Genomic DNA, 21516 nt, shown 5'->3' with positions numbered 1-21516 from the left:
TTGAGCATACCTACATATGTAAAACGACTTTTCAAAAAAATCATATTCAGGTTAAAGTTCTCATAATATTTAGCTTGTTGTGTACAACAATCTAGTTGTGAATTTGGCACATCGATCTTCTTGAAAATCGACATTTCGATCTTTTTGAATATGCAATTGTGCGATGGACAGGTAGGCATAAATTACTTAAATTAGTACTGTAACAGGTAGGTATTACACTGTAACAGGTAGGCCTCAGAAGAGGCTGGGCTTCTTTATAATATGGTCAAGGACATCATTCACCTTAGAAGTAGTGAAAGGTAGTCTGTTAGTCTTGTAGTTTTTTAGAGAGCGGGTGGCATTTGTTTAAAACCCTCTATAAATAAATAAAGAATAAAAAAAAAAAGTGAACATTTGCATGAGCCGTCATAGCATAGATGGTAGGATCCTATAGATGAGCTATTCACGTGCGCCCGTGACTGACAAAACATACGCAATACGACAAAATCAAAAACACGTTTTAACAATTCTGACAACATACTGAAACAACCTACGTAATTTCGAAAGGGATCGATCTGTATGTTGGACCGTTTGCATAGGCTGCGTTCCGTCTGCTCGTTACAATCGAGTTGGCGAACTAACAAACCGGGTCGGCTCGAGTTGGGCTTAACTCGGTTTGAACCGGTTTGGCAACCGAGTTGACACATCTCTACTCATCCATCCCTCAAGGGCCCTCCACACTCATGCGCGAATCGCGGCTTCGCGCCGTGATACGCGCATGAGTGTGGGGGACCTTAAGAATAATAAGTTATTATTCTGAGACTGATCCAGTTAAATAGAAATATGCATGCGTCATAGCCAGAGGGCCTACCGCAAACCACGTTCAACGTATTGCCTCTCTGTCGCACTTGTAAATTCGTACGTAAGTGTGACAGGAGACAACACGTCGAAAGTGGTTCGCGGTAGGCCCTCAGTAGTCAGCCGTGTCAACTGTTTCACTGTCACCAGTTTTGAAACATAGGATATAGGATGACTAGGAAATGGATGACACATTGGAATCATGCTATTCAAGTAGATAACAAGGGTTTGTGGTATGCTACATTTAAAGTAAAAGTTAGTTAGCCATGGTTTTGTAAAAGTCATATTTATGTTAATAGAAAATTTTATTCCATTATTATGCGTCTTCGTTTTGGTCATTGTCGATTGAACTTCCATTTGTATCATCTTAAAATGGTTAATAGTCCTAAATGTTCGTATTGTAATTTAAATGAAGAAACCATATCTATCATTTTGGACTGCCCATCCTTTGGCATTCAGCGCCTTGTGGATGAACTTACAAATATTTTTGAGCGTTCAGAGTGTATCCCGCGGACCCGCGTAAAATCACAGACTATTGTAAATAGGTGTATACTAATCTATGTACATATTTGCTATTGTATAAATAGTATATTGTGTCACAACTGTCACGTGCTTGAACTGTAGGGGGCAAGCACATGAGTCCCTTAATTATTGGCGCAAAGTGTAAATATCAAGTTTGTTTCCGATTTAGGCCACAAGATGGCAGGACCTACAACACGCAAGGGAACGTGCGTGCGTGCACTGCAATATCAGGTGATCCGTCTGCTCGTTTGCCTCCTATATCATAAAAAAAAAACTGTGTGGTGTTGCAGCCAAAGAAGTATATTATATACTTCTTTGGCTGCCACACCACACAGTTTAAAAAAAAAACCAAAATGCTTCAAAAGGGCTCTCTTTTCCTAATATACTGTATATTAGGAAAAGAGAGCCCTTTTGAAGCATTTTATAGAAACTCATTTCAAAGCGCCATCTCTTATTTGCATCCGATCTAACTGCACCAGTATGTGTACTTTCGATCTACAAAATATTAGGCCTACTTGGGCGCTTTACAAGTCAATATTTTGTTTGATTTCTTGTAACTTACTTATAACAAAAAACTTAACTTAAGATATCAAACAAAATATTGACTTGTAAGCCGCCTAAGTAGACATAATAATGTATACACGAGTGACACGAGTAATTATCTGCCTCTCTAAGTATCGCTGGATTTCGATGTTGGCAGTACAGATGTAGTGCATAATTGTTTGCCATCGTATTTTCTCGAAAACGTTCGTATTTGTATTTGTCATGCTACTTCAGTCAACCTCAGTACTTTTTGTACCGAGACCGACTAAAACGGCAAGACACGTTCGTACGTTTCCGTGAAAATACGATGGAAAATAATAATTGAGTGGTAAATCCATCTGTCAGATTATGCGATTTTGATATTAAGAAAAGGTCATTGCGCTAGTTTCCGTCCATGCTCTAGTTTTCGTCCACTTGACGGATTAGCAAATAATAGATTTCATTTTTAATTTGCTACTTGCGAAATATCATTTTTATGTAGATATATAATATATTGTTTAGACATTAAGGATTGCAATAAGTCCACATTTGTGCAGCAATGTAGTTTAATATTAAAATTTCGTCAAGTGGACGAAAACTAGCGCAATGACCCTATGGTCGTATGGGATCCTATTAGGATGCGACGGTCGGACGCCACATCCCTATTTGCTGAGAGGGTCGAATGGATTTACCCGAGTTTGAAGTTAATTAAGCGACCCAATTATGCACTACATCTGTAGGCCCCCAGGTAACACAGGAGTCAGTCTGATCCAGATTCAGATCGCTGACGGGGACGTTGCTGGACGTTGGGGATGGGGATAATGACTTGTAGGAGAGTTGAACTTTATTACGTACTGAAATATAATATTAAAACAAACATTGTTAACATCTAAATGTTTTATTTATTATAGAACAGTTTACAGAATAGTATTCAGAGTCAAAAGAAAGTAATTAAATAAAATGATGTAACAAAATAATTTTAATCGATTTTCGCGCAGGAAAAGTGGGTGGTATTCATCGACTCGATGCCTTCGATTCTAATTCAGAACCTTTCATGGCATGGCACTAGTCCTCACACATTCTCCTATCATACTCAATTTAAACAAACTTTAAATACGGCGCATCATTTGATCATCACAAATAAAATATGAAGATCAATAAGACACACTAAAAAATCTTGCATAATTCGCGCAAACATCATCCCTGTCAGTGATGCTCACAGACTAGCAGACACTCTAACTCAATCGGCATTCACCTGGCGACCTGCTCACTGCTCAGAGTGCTCAGTGCTCGGTCCACACGGCATGGGGGCGCGGTCCGCCCGGCGAGTGGCCAGTTGGCCACAGCTCGCCCTGCCCGTGCCCGCCCCGCATAAACTTGACCAGTTCCGCTACCTATTGTAAAGTAACGCATTTGTGTAACGCGCAATCCTGCTCGGTACCCATTTTATAGGTACAAGCTCTACGGTGCGGTAATTATAGATACAAAATGATAAGCAGTACACATTTGCGATGGTATTAAATCTAACATCAACAACCGATAAAGAGTGTTTTATATTTTGTTTCAGGAAGCGTCACCAGTTCGTACGAGTAAAAGGCACTTTAGTCAATCGACGTTTATGGCAACAATATCAAACTGCGATGTGTTTTAACAGTCATTTGAGGATTAACTCTTTAAAATAAATAAGTAGGTACATCAATATCATACCCGTGCTACTCAGCGATCTGCAAAATGAGCATCGCTTAATTAGTCTACATTACTCATAAAACTAGGTAACCAAGAATCGACTATGTTAAGAAACAGGTAACACGAAGAGTTTTTAAACTACCTAGTTTATGGACAATCATTTAGGTAACGAGCGAGATAGACACCCTAGAAGTACCTTTAAAATAAGCTGACGCACACATGACAGTTTAATTAATGAGATGACTGGAATTGCCGCAACAAAAATTATAATTCTTGACGTACGTTTAATATAAAAAAACCGCGTATTTGAACGTATAATTCAAAAAGTTTTGGCCCATTCATCATTTCCTCTCTTCACAAGTAGCACCAAAATTCACCGACATTTGATAGGTTTGTTGGTGCTTTTCAAATTATCCGGTTCTGTAGTTGCCAAGTTTAGTTGGCAGGGTTAAAAACAATTTGGGATACCTTACTATATTGAACATAAATCTAACCAGCAAACGCATTAAGAAAACGAACGAATAACAAAGGTTATGGTTTGATGAAAAATTATTATCGAAATAGCGATTCCAAACCACCGTTATTGGAATTGCTCAAAAATAGACGCGCACCGTTGACAAACTAGTTTAATATCCTATATTTAATTAAAATATGTAATTTTGTTACGTCGCTGATATAACAAAATAATTTAGCTTAGTACCAAATTGAGCTGATTTCACAGACTTAATATCCATGGTTTTAATTTAAACTCACTGTATTTGATATTCCTATTCTTAAAGTTTCGGTTCAGTAGTTTCAGTCGCATGGCCAACAATAGATTGCCACTCAATGTCGCAAGGAAACGATATTAATTACATATGTACAAATAATGTAAGCTCGAGATCCGAAGGCAGCGTCTACTTACTCATCACAAATACTTGTTTAATATGAAAGAGAACCTTAAGTTTCAATGGTTTGTTTTATTACAAATAATATGCATTTTGCTTAAACAAATTTTATTTAAAGCAAATAATCGTATTGTTGTTTGGTAGAGTACTGTGATGAACAAGTAGCTATCACCAATATGGCGGCCTCCTGTCTCAATTAAACTTGATGGAACCTTATACAATAATCCATCTCTCCGTTAAGTTAAGATCGACACATGCCTTAGTTTACAAAAGATCTGTGATAATCATCCATTCATCATCGTCTCCTGCTACATGATACATGCATTCTCGATCATTCATACGTCTTTTCGCACTGTTACGAAACACAATTAGTAATAAATTTATAAAATTCATAATCCCTCGCACATGTGCATGCCTAAAATAACATTCGTCCTCTTTCATACTGTCGCGCTTTCAAATTAAATTCACTATCACTTTGTTCTCACATAAGTAAACATACCACAGCCACTGTCTGTATTTAAAATACCAAATAGGAAAAATGCTTTAACTTTAAAGATTAACATGGAAAGATTACTATAGCCAGGCGTACTTAAATTACTCCGAATAGTAAACCGCGCCAGGTGCACTGTTCGCAGGCATTTTGTCGATCATTTATCGACTTGATATCATTTAATGCTTTAAATTAAATCCGGATATAATGTCATCTGCATACTTTGTAGGGGTATAAAACTCGCTAGAGCCTACTTAAGTATAACTGTTAGGAGATGATAGAAAATACACTACAGGAAAAAATAAACATAGGGTAGTTCCCTCACCCATCACAATCGGCATTTTACATGAACCGGCTTGCCATTGCCTCTTCCCTATGTTTACTCGTCAACTATTTACATAGCCGACAAACTAATCAAAATAAGAAACAGAGAAAGCAGTGTTAATAAACGCAAAAAAAAACTACGCATTAAACACTATCATCACGGTTTAAAAAAAAACGTCAATACCAGTAACCATTTATAAATAAATGATTGCTTATAAATAAATCCAAACTACTTTTCTCATGCTTCTTTTTTTACAATAGTTATTGATATAATCTACGTTATAAGAACAATCGACGCTGAAATAACTTCAGTATTAATACTAAAATGTTAAAATTAAGCAATGGAGTTAAAAAAGCAGTCCAGTGGTCAAATATAAAATCAATCACTTGGGCCGCCCACACTTATTCTGTTCTGATACAAAAGGTGACGGGATAGAAGCAATTTAGGGTAAAACAGCTATTCCATCGGCGTGACCGCGTTTGTACCTCATTTATTTATCTCCTTGTATTGATTGGTTAAAAGTGCACTTTATTATTAGGATTGAGCGCACACAATCAGCTTATAAGACTTAATTCCCCAAAATAGTATGCAGTCTAGTGAAATTATGCCGGAAGAAAAAAGCCCGGAATCGAATGCACCTAACGACTTATGAATAATGACACCAAAGACGCTATACATAACCTGACATACATTTGAGTTGTTTACCAGCAGCAGGTGGTTTGAAACTGCATTACGTCGCTTTTACATAGCGTTTTTTCAAATCTGGAAGCAGAAAGACTTCATTAATTAATTTTGCAGGTGCTATACCTACACAAAATTATTGTAAAGATTTCTGTAATATTGTGCCTATAACGTGTGTTGTAACGTGTGTTCTTTATCCGGGGGCTTATTATTTTTATATTTAGACCTTATGCTGAAGTCAGAATTTAATCAACAAGCAAATTATGGACAAACCGTAAGAATCAGAATATATATACGAGTCCATTTTATTATGAAACAAGAAGCAACTAACCGACTATACGCGCACTGGACTCGCGGAGACTTCACCGTAGGCATACGACGTCGACAAACTGGGAACGTGTTAAATTGAAAGTACAGCTCAATCAAATTGCAGTCAGTCGTATTGTATATTAGTGCATAACTATTAGAAATTCGAAATTATCAGATATAAACTTTTTATAGGAAATAAATCTGTTGAGTAAATCTGGAAGACAAGTCGGAATAAGCTATGCTAGATTTCAATCGACATAGTACATAGATGTAAAATATTTGCGTTCCTTAAGACCGCTTCCTGAACCCCCCGCGCTTCTTGGCATTCGAGCCAGCACACATGTGAAAGTTGCGGAAAGTTTCGAAAAAGTTGGAGTTATTAAAAAAAAATGACAAGAAATAAAATTAATGCAAATTTTTCAAATGGAAATATTCAATATATTCATTATCCATATAAAAAAATAGAAATTTCGTGAATTATTCCATGTGGAAATGTAGGTTTTTTTAACTTTTAGTTCCGACATCGCACCGAGCACGCGGCACCAATCGAGGAAGCGGTCTAAGTTAGTTGTGTGGGTTGCCAGGGCTGGGGCTCGGGTGGGTGTGGGTGTGGACGGGTACGGGTACGGGTACTGACCAGCTGGCGGGCGGCGCCTGCTGCTTGAGCTTGCGGATCTCCTTGGTGGCCCAGTTGGCGAGCGTCTTGGTGCGCGTGGTGCGCGAGCGACGCGCGGCCGCGAGCAGGTCCAGCAGCGGGCGCTGCTCCAGCACGGGCAGCACGCGCGCGCCGAACGCGGCGCACAGGTCGCCCACCAGCCCCGCCACGGCCGACATGTGCGCGTCCGTGCGCTCCGGCTCCACCGCCACCGCCATCATGAACGTCACGATCGCGTTCACGTGCGGCTCCACCAGCGCCACGTCCGCGCGCACCTGCGATGACGCATACCATACGTTAATACTCGTGCATTATTACACGTTCAGCTTCACCCGCTCATTATGTAAACTAACAAACTTCAGCCGCCAATATCAACAATGGGTCCATATTGGGTTGCATACGAATGAGTCATATCTTTGATACGCATAACCACTTGTGTCGTAATCATCATTGTGCATACAAATCAAAAGTCATATTATATTGTGTCATACATTTTTAGCCATAATATTTGATGCCATACTCAGCAGCTGTCGTACACTTTTTGGTCATATACATTTTATTATAATGAATCAAATGTCATACTTGGTCATACAAACTAAAAGCATATTTATCGATACTTATAAATGTAATTACATATAACGTTTTGTACTATATTAATTTTGAACCATGATTTAAGGCATATTAACTTATTGATAGCCGTACATACACCCACCTCTTACTTACAATTTTATGCATAAAGTGTTATGACAATTAAAAATATGACAAAAGTTATTATGCGACCAGAAACCCAGACCCATCAACAATCTGTACAGACATTTTGAAACCCCTACGCAAAAAGAGGAGTGTTATATGTCTGTCTGTCCGTCTGTGGCATCGTAGCATTTGTAGCTCTCCAATGGATGTACCGATTTCGATGCGATTATTTTTACGTGAAAGCGAGTCCCTGCGGTGGTTCTTAGCTATGTTTGATAGAAATCGATCTAGCAGTTTGAAAAATATCGGCTCTTTTCGAAAATGATGTAAGGCATTGTTGGCATAAAATGGGTTTATAAATTTTATAGTTATTAGTTCAAATATCTGTAAACTTTCGGGAAGTCTTTTATAGTTAATAAATGTATGTGTCTAACTAAATGTTACGGTTATTGTATTAAATCTAATAGTCTATCACATTTATACTTTGTATCGTTTGCCATCGTACATGCCTATTAGGAGTAATTACTAAGTAAGAAACAACAAAACAAATAGTAAAAGCTATGAGAACATAATAAACAGTTGCCATACCTCTCCCCCTGCTCCTTTCAGGCCCTGAATGATGCCGGTGTACGCTTCCAGCACGCTCTCGCGCAGCTCGCCCAAGTACTCCACCATAGCGAAGTCGTTACGGTCCACTTGGGCGTTGCTGGCCTGTAACCAAACATACACATAACCATTTGCTGTTCTAAGGGCGCTATCACACTGGCGATTTGCGAGCGTGAAAGCGAGGTGAGCGCGCAACAAATAGTTAAATGGTCTTTCTGGTACAAACTTTGGTCAAAAAAAAAAAACCGGCCAAGTGAGAGTCGGACTCGCACACGAAGGGTTCCGTACCATTACGCGAAAAACGGCAAAAAAAACACGTTTGTTGTATGGGAGCCCCCCTTAAATATTCATTTTATTCTGTTTTTAGTATTTGTTGTTATAGCGGCAACAGAAATACACCATCTGTGAAAATTTCAACTGTCTAGCTATCACGGTTCATGAGATACAGCCTGGTGACAAACGGACAGACAGACGGACAGCGGAGTCTTAGTAATAGGGTCCCGTTTTTACCCTTTGAGTACGGAACCCTAAAAATAATTGTGTGGTTTTAGGAAACCACGATGCAAGTGAAACTTTTTTTCGGATTGTAGGCATTTGACTGAAAATTTTCTAAAGATTGTTCGATTTAGGGCCACTCACACCAGCGTCTTTTGAGCGTAGGCGTCTAGTCAGAGCCATGGAAAATGGCGTCGCTGCAGATGCACCAACGTTGCGTCGAGCAGCAGCCATAGAGTGGACTAGACGCCGACGCAAGGGGAGACGCTAGTGTGGGGTTGCTCTTGAGGTATGAAAGTGTCATCAACGCTAAGCAACAAAATGCACGTACGTAGTGCATAATTATTTTCCATTGTATTTTCACGGAAATGTACGAACGTGTCTTGCTATTTCAGTCAGTCTCGGTACAAAGAGTACTGAGGTTGACTGAAGTTGCATGACGACTAGCTGAACGGATACTAGCTTCCCTGGCCACACGAAGCTAATAGTACACAAGCCAGGACAGCGAAATCAGTGGCGGGGGGCACTAGCTCTAGCTCAAAAACTAAAAAGACAAGCTACCTGCCTTCAGCACTAGCTTACTAGCCCGGAAATAAGCTAGTTTTGTAGACACGAAGATAGATGCACTAGCTTGCTATCCTGGCTTGAAAAACTAGCCTCGTGTATCCAGGCCATTCATTAATAGGTAAAGAGAGCCCTCTTGAAGCATTTTATGGAAACTCATTTGAAAGCACCATCTAATATGTATATGTAAAATTAGATCACACAGGTAATAATAAGCATGCAAAAATATAATTTTTATGCCTAAACTACACACTAACAACGTAACAACTATATTTAAAATATTTACTAACATAATATTATTTAAAAATTAAATGAATACCACATTATATTACAAATTTCAAACATATTGTTCATGTTAAATGCTAAATAAATAAATCAGGACATTACATTTTATTCATTGTTATAAGATTCTAAAAATTCATTCATTGTACCTAGTCGGCTCATAAGTTCTGTCACTGGCCTTTAAAATTTAAATTTGGAACTCCTAAAACAAAAACCGTTCTGCATTTGAATTTCGAATCTTTATTAAATATTTGAGTAGTATAATTTTGCAATTTTCTGTTTTCTTCAACATGGAGTGGACGCTTAAAGATAGCCGTACCGCAATAATTGCACTATATCGTTGTGGTCACTCGCCGACTAAAATTTTTAAGCTACTTGAAAATTTAAAATTCTCTAAGATTTGTGTACCATAGAAAGATACAGTGAGGTCTCTAGTTTAAATGACAAGAAAAGAAGCGGTCGTCCGCGTACAGCTAGGACTCCAGCGGTTGTACAAGCAATTAGGGCACGCATTGCCAGAAATCCCGCTAGGAAACAAAAAGTTATGGCCCTCCAGATGGGTTTGAGCAAAAACACGGTGAAAAGAGTGCTTAATCAAGACCTGAGACTTCGTGCTTATAAACGAAAAACTGGCCATCTTCTCAATGGTCGGCTTAAAGCTTTAAGGCTTAAAAGATCTAAAGCTTTATTGAAGAAGTACGCTAAAAATAAGCACCGTTGTATACTGTTTTCGGACGAGAAAATTTTTGACATAGAAGAAAACTGTAATAAACAAAATGATAGAGTGTACGCTCGCAATAGTAAAGAAGCGTCTAATAGCATTCCCCATATTCAAAGAGGTCATCACCCTTCATCTGTGATGGTTTGGCTGGGAGTTTCTTATGCGGGCGTCACTAGTATGCATTTTTGTGAGAAAGGAGTAAAAACTAGTGCCAAAGTGTACCAAGACACGGTGTTGACTAATATTGTGAAACCACTATCCCATACGATGTTTCTAAACCAGCATTGGGTTTTCCAGCAGGACTCTGCTCCAGCCCAAAAGGCAAAGTCTACACAAGCCTGGCTCGCCTCCAATAAAATCGACTTTATACGGCATGAAGATTGGCCCTCCTCTAGCCCAGATCTTAATCCTTTAGACTATAAAATATGGCAGTATTTAGAGGAAAAGGTGTGCTCAAAACCTCATGCAAATCTAGACTCGCTGAAAAAATCTCTTGCTACGGCAGTGGCCAATATCGACATGAAAGTGGTGCGTGAATCCATTGACGACTGGCCACGAAGACTTCAAGCCTGTGTAGATAATTATGGCGGTCATTTTGAATAAATGTTATACATTTAGATTCTCTAGTTTATAAGCTTTCAAACGCTGTACAAATTATACGGAATAAACTTAAACTTTTGATTTTATTTGATACTATGTATATGACAGAACTTATGAGCCGACTAGGTATAAAAACATTTTTATTTTAACCATTTAAATAGATGCCGCCTAAACTGGGTTATCGATGGTTGTTGTCTTATTACGAGAGGTAAATTGTTAAATATTTTTATTGACATTCAGTGACAATTTTTCCTCTGCAACGCGCTTCTACATCTTGGCATAACTAATTTTGTAGCGTGTAACGTACATACCCATTATTCTTTATGTATTTTGACAGAATTTATTTGAATTTGACAGAAGCTTTACCGTATTTAAGGTTAATAAGGTCTACTGTCCTTAAGTTTTTGTATGAAATTACAAGCAAATATGAAGTAAATTAAGTATTGTAACCTTAGTCCTATAATGAAGCTTATTTGAAACACTATGAACTCTAAGTACTAGAAATAAAGTACAATTTTACTAATGCTGTTATTATGCATTAATGATAGACAGACCAACAAATTTGGGGCGATAGAATAAAAGTTTCAATTTAACAAATCGTTGATTATCTCCAAAATGGAGTTAATTAGAATACCAGTTTCTTTATTTAAGCTCGGGAATGCACCCTTGAAATTAACTTAAAATAACACCGGGTATAAAATGTAAGACATAATATTATTGTATTAATTACCTGCAGCAACATTTGCATCACGACATCAAAGTATTTGGCGAAATCAGGTCCAATGCTCAGAGCAATGTCTCCAAACACAGACAGGATCTGTGGCTTCACCGAGCGGTGTATGGTCGGGTCACCGAGGTTCTCCAACAGCAGCAGGATAATCTCGTCACAGTAGGGGAGTGCCTGTAGTATAAACAAGTAGTTAGTTAAGATCAAAGCACAAATATACAATATGAATTGGATGTCTGGTAGAAATTATTAGGAATTGAACCCTCTCTCTGGCTTTTCATCATGTCAATGTCAACCACTCTACCATTAACAACAGCCATAATTTATAATTTGTATTTTTATCAATCCTTCTTAGTTGAGACTTGAGAAGTATATGATGTTAACTTCTGATCCTCAATCCTCAACTCACCTTACTTTTCAGTACTCTGCAAATATCTCCAGTTAATCCAACAGCAGCTATGCATACTTGATATTCCTGATGATTCTTAAGTCCAACATAAAGATATCTTTTGAAGGCGTCCATGTATTTTAGAAAACCTTCTCCTAGCACTTCAACTAGGGTAGAGACGGCCATAAGAGCGTCCTCTTGAACGCCTCCAGCCTTGCCAGCGTTGCTGGCGAACATAGTGAGAAGCGCCATCATGATGGCGTCAGATATTTGCGGCGCATCTTCAGGGGTCACTTTACGTAACACAGATTGAAGTGTCGCGCAGAGAAGGCTCTGCAGGTCGTTGAATTGCGAGCGATCCGCTTGGCTAGAAATATGATTCTCCATCTGTAAGACTTGATTCAGTCGTTCCAAAATAACCATCGTCGTCTTTTGTACGGTGATGTAGCAATCCGAGGGAGAATTCTTGACCATCTCCATGAGCGCCTCGTAGGCGGCCGATCTCAAGTTGTGTTGGGCGGCGTCTTGGCGGTCAGTGGTCTCCAACAGACGTTCAATGATGAAATCGAAGTATTTTGACATACAGTAAGTTTTAGGCTGGTTGGATTCGCCACAATCCGCGGCTTCGTACGCGGCCTCTGCTAATCCGGTGAATGCCCAGCAAACGTTTGCCGCGACACGAGGTTCAGCCTTTAGTCCGTTGACGAGACTCTCTAGCAAGGGTTTGAGATAAGTTTCATTGATAGCTGCCTCTGGAACGATTTCGCAAATCCTTCCGAAGGTCCAGGCTGCCGTGTCCCGCACGGCGACGCTGGAGTCGTACATGGCCTCGATGAGGGTCGGCATGGCCTTCTCGACGAGGGGTTTGAGAGTATTCGATTCAAGGCCGCCTAATATTGAACCGAAGGCCATTAGGGCGGCTTCCCTGAACCGCCAAGTATCATGTTTGATATTTAGATTTATGAAAGGCAGGACGTGTGGAACGATCTCGTCTTCGCAGCAGTTAGACAGGAGCATTAGGCAGACGGAGGCAGCCTTTGAAGGGTTCCAATCCAATTCATCATCAGTGTCATCTTGTTTGGTGAGCTTTTGCATTAGCACCGGTGCTAAGTATTGTAGAGCACCTCTCGCGTAAAACCTCGAGGTTCGTACTGGAGGACGACCTAATAAACAATAAAGGGATCAATTAAGTCGAATAGTTATTTGTTTTACAAGAGGGCAAAGTTGTTGTGTAACTGCTCCAAAGATCCCAAAATTGAACCATGAGCAAAGCTAGCGGTTCGAAAAGTGGAATTTTGAGCGTTGTGAGGGTTTCAAAACTCAATTTTTTTCACCACACCAACGCAAGGAAAATAATAACTGTAAAAAATCAAATCCAATGGGGTTGGCCGGTCGAAAAAATTTGCAGATGGCGCCAGCATAGCTTGCCCTGTCAATCCCTAGAATTGTGTCAAAGTTTTGTTTTTTTAATGCCCTGGATGCCAGCCCTTTAAGCCAAATCTCATAGAAAAAGGGGCAAGCTATGATGGCGCCATCTCTGCAAACCTTTGACAGTTGCCAACCCCATTGAACATTATTCAATTTTTATCATTCATAATCATCATTTAAATGTCAATTCTACCAGCTAACATAAGAAAACAAATCAAAAATTGCATCTAATTACTTTGCCATTCTTGTGGATAAAACAACTTTCTCATTAGTTTTTCAAGAAGGGCCTTTGCCAGCTGGTCCGGTGATAATGCCTTTTCTTAACATGTACAAAACAACAGTTTGCTTTCCACTACCTACTCCTGTTTTCTACTCCTCTCCACTACTACAAAAAGAAAAAAAACCGGCCAAGTGCGAGTCGGACTCGCGCACGAAGGGTTCCGTACCATTACGCAAAAAACGGCAAAAAAAACCAAGTTTGTTGTATGGGAGCCCCTGTCTGTTACAGCCAATTTGCTCCAAAACTAGACCACTTGAATTGAAATTCGGTTTGGTACAAATATGTAGATGGTTAAACATAGACGTGTAAACTTAAATTAATTAAATTTAAACACGAAGTTCTGATAATATATTGATTCATAAATAGTTTTGAAATCTTAAGAAAATATTTGTATTGGAGAGGCACTTTTACAAACGCGTAAAGTACAGTACTATTGTTTTCTTCGAGTAAGATGTTTATCAGTAAACAACATCGAGATGTAGAGGTGATACAAATTTTAAAATTGGATCCTCAATTAGATTGGATCAGTGTGTTCCTCAAGCAGCCTTCAAAGATGACACCTAAAGAAAGCGATATACCTATGGGTGAATCTTTTTCTTGTCACCCCTTGCCATGATTACAGTCGCTTGGCTTGGGTAACTCTTTAAATCCTGTTTTGGATGTTATCCAAACATGTAGTTTTGTGGTAGTTATAAGCCCCTTCACAATGGGCCATCTACCAAGCACGATGCAACGCGGTGCAAGAGTTCTTCTAACAAACTGTGCTACTATTGTCGCCTGGCTGACAGAATAACGACAAGAAATTGTTGATTCACCCATATATAACATTGCTCAGAATATTTACCCGCATCCGCAGCCTCAGCCTCCTCAATGGCGAGGTCAATTTCTTCGTCACTGACATTGGACCAGAACTCAATGCCCTGCAGTGATATGTCGTCGCATTCAGACTTCATCGCCTCCAGGGTGATGGGGAACAGTGCTTGGCCCATGTACGGCTCCATGTATTGGTAGTATAATGATAGAATTTTTACCTAAAAACATGGTTATGTTGTTTATGTACGACCGGTCTGGCCTAGTGGGTACCTTGCCTATGAAGCCGATGGTCCTGGGTTCAAATCCCGGCAAGGTGATTAGCACAGATATTTGTTGCTGAGTCATGGAAATTGCATGTTAGTGGGTATGGTTTTAATACATTTATGTTGAATAGAATCTGGTTTTAATACATTTATATATATCACTGTCCAAGTACCCACAACACAGGCCTTCTTAAGCTTACCATGGGACTTAGTAAATTTGTGTAAGCATGTCCCTATAATATTTATTTTGTATTATTAAAAATGTCCTTTTATTATTGAAAAAAAAAAAAAAAAAAATTTGGGATACCCCTATCATAAGATATACCCATAGTACAAGCTTTGCTTAGTTTCGGGTTAAGTTGATCTGTGTAAGATGTCCCCAAATATTTATTTATTTAAGAATTTTCTGAAATTGCAAGTTTACTACCCTCATCTTTTTAAACATAGAAAGCTATACTTACTAAGCACTGCAGTGCTGCTACACTTATCCTCATATCAGATGACTGTGTAGCCTCACATACAACCTCCATAATGAAGTTCCTCTCATTTTCCTTATCAAAGTTAGCCTTAGTGAACTCAAGTGAGTTGAGCAGAGCCTGTGTGGCAGCCAGTCGCACATGGTTGCTGGGCTCCGTGGACCGCATGCCATGGATAATGGCTGTTAGGATGTGGTTACTCTGCTCTGTCAGCACTTCAGCATCAATGTCTTGGCAAATGTACCCTGGAATAAAAAAGTTAATATATCATCCTACTCAATAGAAGATGCACCTCATAAAATCTTAGCTGACTACAAAATTTAATTTGTTTTTTTTTTTTTGTATAGCATCATTGGTATTTAGCTGATGGTCCGTGGGAGCATCTAAAGTGACAGAACAACTCTTTGTCTACTTTTTTTAGCATAGGTACTAACTTTTAAACAGTTGGTGGTCCCTGGCAAAAATAGTCTTTTTACCCTTTTCACTGAATGGTTAAGAACCACTAGGACATTATTGTCATGGGAGATTTTAATGGCAAAATAGGGAAGAAAAGTCAAGAAAGTGGTGGAAACCAGACAACCGACAATAGAGTAAATGCAGTTATTGGTAAATTCAGCACTGGAGAAAGGAATGACAACGGGAAACGCTTGATAAACCTAGCCTTCACCTACAATCTCAAGATAATGAACAGCTTTTATAAAAAGAAACATAGTAAGAAATGGACATGGGTTTCGCTAAATGGCCAAACAAAACATGAGATAGACTACATTCTGACCAACAAGCCATCCATTTTCAAAGATCTAGACACAGTAAACCAACTTAACTTCAACACAAACCACCGCATGGTAAGAAGCAAAATTAATATGAAGCAGCCTAAAACAAGTAGAAAACAAATAATTAGAGCAACAAACAGTAGACCAATACACCTACCGCTCCCGAAAGACCTATTAACACCTTTAAATTTTAGGCCCCTCGATTTACAACCGCCTGCCTGACACTGTAAGAAATGCAACTTCCATCGCGGCGTTTAAAGCTAGACTAAAAAAGTGGCTGTCGCAAGAATTATTTTATAATTATCAAGATTTTTTTGATCAACCTATAATTTTGTAAATGCAATTAATTTATATACTTAATATTGTATAAATGTTATTAATATTGTGATATTTAAAATATTGACGTGTAACTCTGTTATTAATAATAAATTTCATTTCATTTCATTTCATTTCATTAAAAACTAATCTCCAGATGATCAAAAACAAAAAATGAGGATACAATTCAGAATAAGTACAATACACTAGAAAGAGAACTAAAAGCTATCCTGCAAAATCAACAACTCGAAAATATACAAAGATAAGATTGGGGATGAAGCAAGGGCTCTGATGGAAACTAGAAAGTGTCTTATAGTGAACAGAACCGTGAACAGAAAAGAAATTGCAGAATTGAGTAAAGAAATCAACAACAAAATTAGAAAACATACAGCAAGATCCAGACTGCAGACGATACAACACCATATAGAGAGAACAGGAGGAACAAAAAAGGCACTAAAAGAACTAAGGGATAAAACTGAATGGATACCCAACCTACACAACAAAGTAACAGCAACTAAAGTCTCTACCCGCCCACTGATCATAGACACCGCAACAGAATTCTATCGAGAACTATACAGTGATACAGAGAACACCAACAGTCCCCTAGAATATAAAGAAGATGAGGAAGAAGTCCCTACTATTCTGGAAAGTGAAGTAAGACAAGCAATCCTATCTCAAAAAAATGGAAAAGCCCCTGGTGATGACAAAATACCTAACGAAATAATAAAAGGATGTATAGACCAAATCTTAGGAACCACAACAAAATTATTTAATGACATTATGATAGCGGAAACTATACCAGAACAATGGACAACCTCTACAATTATACTACTTCATAAAAAGGGCGACAAAAGCCTAGTCAACAACTACAGACCCATCAGCTTAATAACAAACTTGTACAAAATATTTTCCAAAGTTACCTTAAACCGAATAAACAGGGAATTAGAGGAAAACCAACCTAAAGAGCAAGCTGGGTTTCGAAGTGGATTTTCAACTGTCGACCATATCCATACAATCAAACAGCTGATAGAAAAACATGAAGAATACAACAAAATCTACTACTTTGCTTTCATAGATTACAATAAAGCGTTCGACTCACTGAAACATAAGTACATATGGGAAGCGTTGAGGACACAAAACATACCAACAAAATACATAAGAATAATCCAAGAACTATATAAAAATTCAACAGCTAAAATACGAACAGAAAGAGATGGTCAATTATTTAACATGCAGAAAGGAGTTAAACAGGGAGACCCCTTATCACCAAAGCTGTTTTCTGCAGTTCTAGAATATGTATTTAGAAAACTTAACTGGGAATCTTTTAGTCTTAACATAAATGGAGCAAAACTAACAAATCTAAGGTTTGCTGACGACATTATTCTACTGAGTGACAACCCGAAGGACCTAAACCTAATGCTACAACAGCTTGCAGACCGCAGCAAAGAAGTGGGGCTATCTATGAACACTGAAAAGACCAAGATAATGACCAACAGTGTAAAGGAAGACATATACATAGACCACAACCTCATTGCCTATGTAGAACAATACACATATCTTGGACAAGTGATATCACCTCAAAACTTGACACAACAAGAAGTAGACACTAGAATCGGGAAATCATGGAAAAGATATTGGTCTTTAAAGGAAATAGTGAAGAACAACCAAATACCAACAAACATTGAGTCCAAAGTATTTAACACTTGTATCCTTCCCTGCCTTACATATGGATGTCAAACTTGGGCCCTAACTGTCAAGGAGAGGAAAGCTCTCCAAGTCTGCCAAAATAGTATGGAAAGAAGCATGTTGAATATAAAACTTAGAGATAGAATAAAACTGGAGGACATTAGAAAGAGAACAAAAATAATCGACGTAAACCACACTATGAAAAAACTAAAATGGAAGTGGACCGGCCACATGCTCCGAGACAAAAGAGAAAAATGGTCAAAAGACATCACAACATGGTACCCAAGAGACGGAAAAAGAGATGATGGAAGACAAAAAATGAGATGGGAAGACAAGTTCAGGCAGGTGGCTGGAGCCTTCTGGAGAAGACAGGCTCTGGACAGGGACTCGTGGAGGAATATGGGAGAGGCCTATGCCAAGGGCAACCAAACAAGACGTCTGCGGAGAAAGGCTAGCAGTAAGCAGTAAGGACATAATGATGATGAGCATAGGTTATAAAAGTTGATACATGGCCTCTACTCTTTTTTGCCTGTTACATGGCCTCTCCTCTCTTTGCCTGACTGTGGAATACTGGATATAGTTTTTTGTAATAAAAATGACATGAGGTATTATTATTGTCATTGGAATATTGTGACAAGATATGAAGGCACTCATTCATTATGCATGTTTATATTTTTCTTATCCTTTTAGTACCAAGGGACCACTGGATTTTTTTCACCAAGGACCACTGTTTGGAAGTAAATACCTATGACAAAGAAAGTGAACAAACGGTTGTATTGTAGTTCGGACGATTTTTCGCAACTCGACGACTAGCGCCTATTTTGTGTTTGTGTGACAGGGGGTGGGCTAGTCCTGCCAACCCAGTTCCTCGAGGAATCCTATCCTATAGGAATCCTATATTTTGAAAATAAATAAAAAAAAAAAAAACCTTTAATGTTGAGTATGGTTGTTCTGTTTTTCAATTGCTGACATTTTAAATTTACTCCCAGAAACCACCTGTGATAAAGTTAATTCAAAAAAGTTAGAATTGACTTCAGAAACAATAAAACATTGTACCTATTCCTCCTCATCTGATCAGCTTCCAGTTTACATCCTAAACAAGCTTAAAGTTAGTCCCAAAAGTTAGAATTGACTCCAGAAACAATAAAACATTGTAACTATTCCTCCTCATCTGATCACCTCCCAAATTACATCCTAACCAAGCTTAAAGTTAGTCCCAAAAGTTAGAATTGACTCCAGAAACAATAAAACATTGTACCTATTACTCCTCATCTGATCAGCTTCCAGATTACATCCTAAACAAGATTAAAGTTAGTCCCAAAAGTTAGAATTGACTCCAGAAACAATAAAACATTGTAACTATTCCTCCTCATCTGATCACCTCCTAAATTACATCCTAACCAAGCTTAAAGTTAGTCCCAAAAGTTAGAATTGACTCCAGAAACAATAAAACATTGTACCTATTCCTCCTCATCTGATCAGCTTCCAGATTACATCCTAAACAAGCTTAAAGTTAGTCCCAAAAGTTAGAATTGACTCCAAAAACAATAAAAATTGTACCTATTACTCCTCATCTGATCACCTCCCTGATTACATCTTAGCTTTTGATTATGTCAACTTCCTAATTCCAAGGAACAGAAAAATTACTCTGTCCCATTTACTGTATAACTAATTTACTTACCAATGGCTTCTAAAGTGGCTTCCTTCTTTAGTTCAGTAGATTGAGCATTAACAACATTTTCCACCAAGTTAGGAATAAGGTCATTCCACTGGCCCACCGGGAGTTCAGCCACCGCCACATATGCAAGACACTGTGCTGCAGAACTGGGCCGGGTGTCTTCAGTGCCAGTTGCTAATAGGATCTAGAAATACAAATTAAAAGCTTCAAATACATTTTATTTTCCTAAGGCCCCCAGAGTACTCATTACTTCAATCTAATTTAAACCATGTTCAATGGGGTTGGCAACTGTCAAAGGTTTGCATAGATGGCACTATCATAGCTTGCCCCTTTTTCTATGAGATTTGGCTTAAAGGGATGGCACCCAGGGCATACAATTCCATAAAAATAATTGACAATTTTAAGGATTTACAGGGCAAGCTATGCTGGCGCCATCTGCTAAATACTTCAACCAGCCAACCCCATTGAAACAGAGTTGCATTTCATTCGTTTTGTTCAATTCCTAAGCAAAATGGATGGGCTTTTATTAGAAAACCATAAGCATGTCATTTTTGGACACAATTGAATATTTTAATAAATCTGTTAGTAATTTGCCTTTAAAGGTAAGTCACTTAGTATTTCATATAGAACTCCATAATGGCTATTGTTTTGACAGTTCAAAATAAGCTGATTTGGCTCAGATTTGTGTGAACATCCCTAACAACTCATAAAAGGACTAAGAATAATGTGCTTGCTCCATTATGGCATCTTACATTTTTTTTAATATATTGCCTAGTTTCGTCTGGTAGGGCAAGCCACCTCTGCTGGTACTGTTGCTTAAGTGAGGCATCTTTGGATGTGAGGTGGTTCTTGAGCTGCAAGCCGGCCGCCATGCGCGCCACCTGACTGTTGCCGCCTTGTGCCAGCACGTCTGACAGCATCTTGATGAATGCTGTGAAGTTTGTGGCCGCTGCATGGTCAAGGTATTTTTCTGCTGCTTCCAACTCATTTCGATCTGGAATTCACAATTTTACTCACATTATTATTTTGAAATGAGAATTGAAAAAGGTTAATGTCTGATTTCTTTGGTACAAAACATCAGCCTTATCAAGTGAGGTTATCAATTAAGTGATAATCTATGTGTGTTCAAGGAAGTTTAGGATTCGAGTTCAACATGCTAACGAGCACAAAGCATAAACTTTTCAACTGTTGGAAACTAACAGCATGTTTCGTTTGCAACGAGACATTTATACCAAAGTAGAAGATTCTATCCTAGACATGATAATATTTACATTTTGAAAGAAATGTAACCTGCACCCGTCATCGTATGTCGGCATTTTCAACAATATCGAACAGGATAACTAAAATAGTAGTATTCATTGTGTGCAAGACAAAATTAGGCGATAACAGTCGGTTGACATTTATACTGAGAAACGCCATGCTCATTGTATTGTAAGAAATATGATTACTTACCAGGAGATATTGTCTTTTCCAATATTTGTATAAGTTGTAACATCGGTTCGCTATGCATCTTGTACTAGTGTTCTAACTTAAATTCAATTTAAAGATAAATATGGGAGCCGAAAATCTGGAAACCGGCACACGACGAAAGAACACTCACTTTTTGATGTTGCCACACTAAAATAAAATTCAAAATTGCAACATGTAACTGAAGAAAATTGTATGCTAACAAATACATTTTCTGTTCACTGTCAATCTATTTTAAGTACACAATAGACTAAAAATTGCGGAATCGCAACTCTATGATATTTATTTTATTTGTTAAAATGGCAGTTTTTCTGGCGAGTGTGGAGTCGATTAAATTACAATTCCGA

The 21516-nt window shown here is 38.4% G+C and overlaps 1 protein-coding gene across 2 annotated transcripts; it reads right to left on the bottom strand.

The window, feature by feature from the left end:
* Window positions 1–2760: 2760 nt before the first annotated feature.
* Window positions 2761–21343, bottom strand: LOC134740647 (importin subunit beta-1). Of its 2 annotated transcripts, XM_063673190.1 has the most exons (11): window positions 21155–21343; window positions 20455–20696; window positions 19706–19886; window positions 15236–15495; window positions 14543–14729; window positions 12012–13153; window positions 11606–11776; window positions 8196–8318; window positions 6897–7189; window positions 6282–6339; window positions 2761–6031 (listed from the first exon to the last, which is right to left on the bottom strand). In XM_063673190.1, exons 1-10 carry the CDS (start codon window positions 21210–21212, stop codon window positions 6285–6287), a joined length of 2712 nt encoding a protein of 903 aa, XP_063529260.1. In that variant the 5' UTR covers window positions 21213–21343; the 3' UTR covers window positions 2761–6031; window positions 6282–6284. The 2 variants fall into 2 exon arrangements, with proteins under 2 accessions (XP_063529260.1, XP_063529261.1); XM_063673191.1 differs by lacking the exon at window positions 6282–6339.
* Window positions 21344–21516: the final 173 nt, after the last annotated feature.

Source organism: Cydia strobilella, chromosome 4 (genome assembly GCF_947568885.1).
Source record: "Cydia strobilella chromosome 4, ilCydStro3.1, whole genome shotgun sequence".
In the NCBI taxonomy this organism is placed as follows: Eukaryota; Metazoa; Arthropoda; class Insecta; order Lepidoptera; family Tortricidae; genus Cydia; species Cydia strobilella.
Note: the sequence above shows the minus strand (reverse complement) of the source record. Positions and strands in the feature narration are given on the sequence as shown.

Bases quoted from the DNA above. Each gene is read 5' to 3' on its own strand.
- LOC134740647 (XM_063673190.1), bottom strand. From the start codon at position 21,212: ATGCATAGCGAACCGATGTTACAACTTATACAAATATTGGAAAAGACA. The intron at 11,777-12,011 runs GTGAGTTGAGGA...TTTATACTACAG, and splicing joins GCAGAGTACTGAAAAGTAAG to GCACTCCCCTACTGTGACGA. The intron at 7,190-8,195 runs GTATGGCAACTG...GCGTCATCGCAG, and splicing joins TGAAAGGAGCAGGGGGAGAG to GTGCGCGCGGACGTGGCGCT.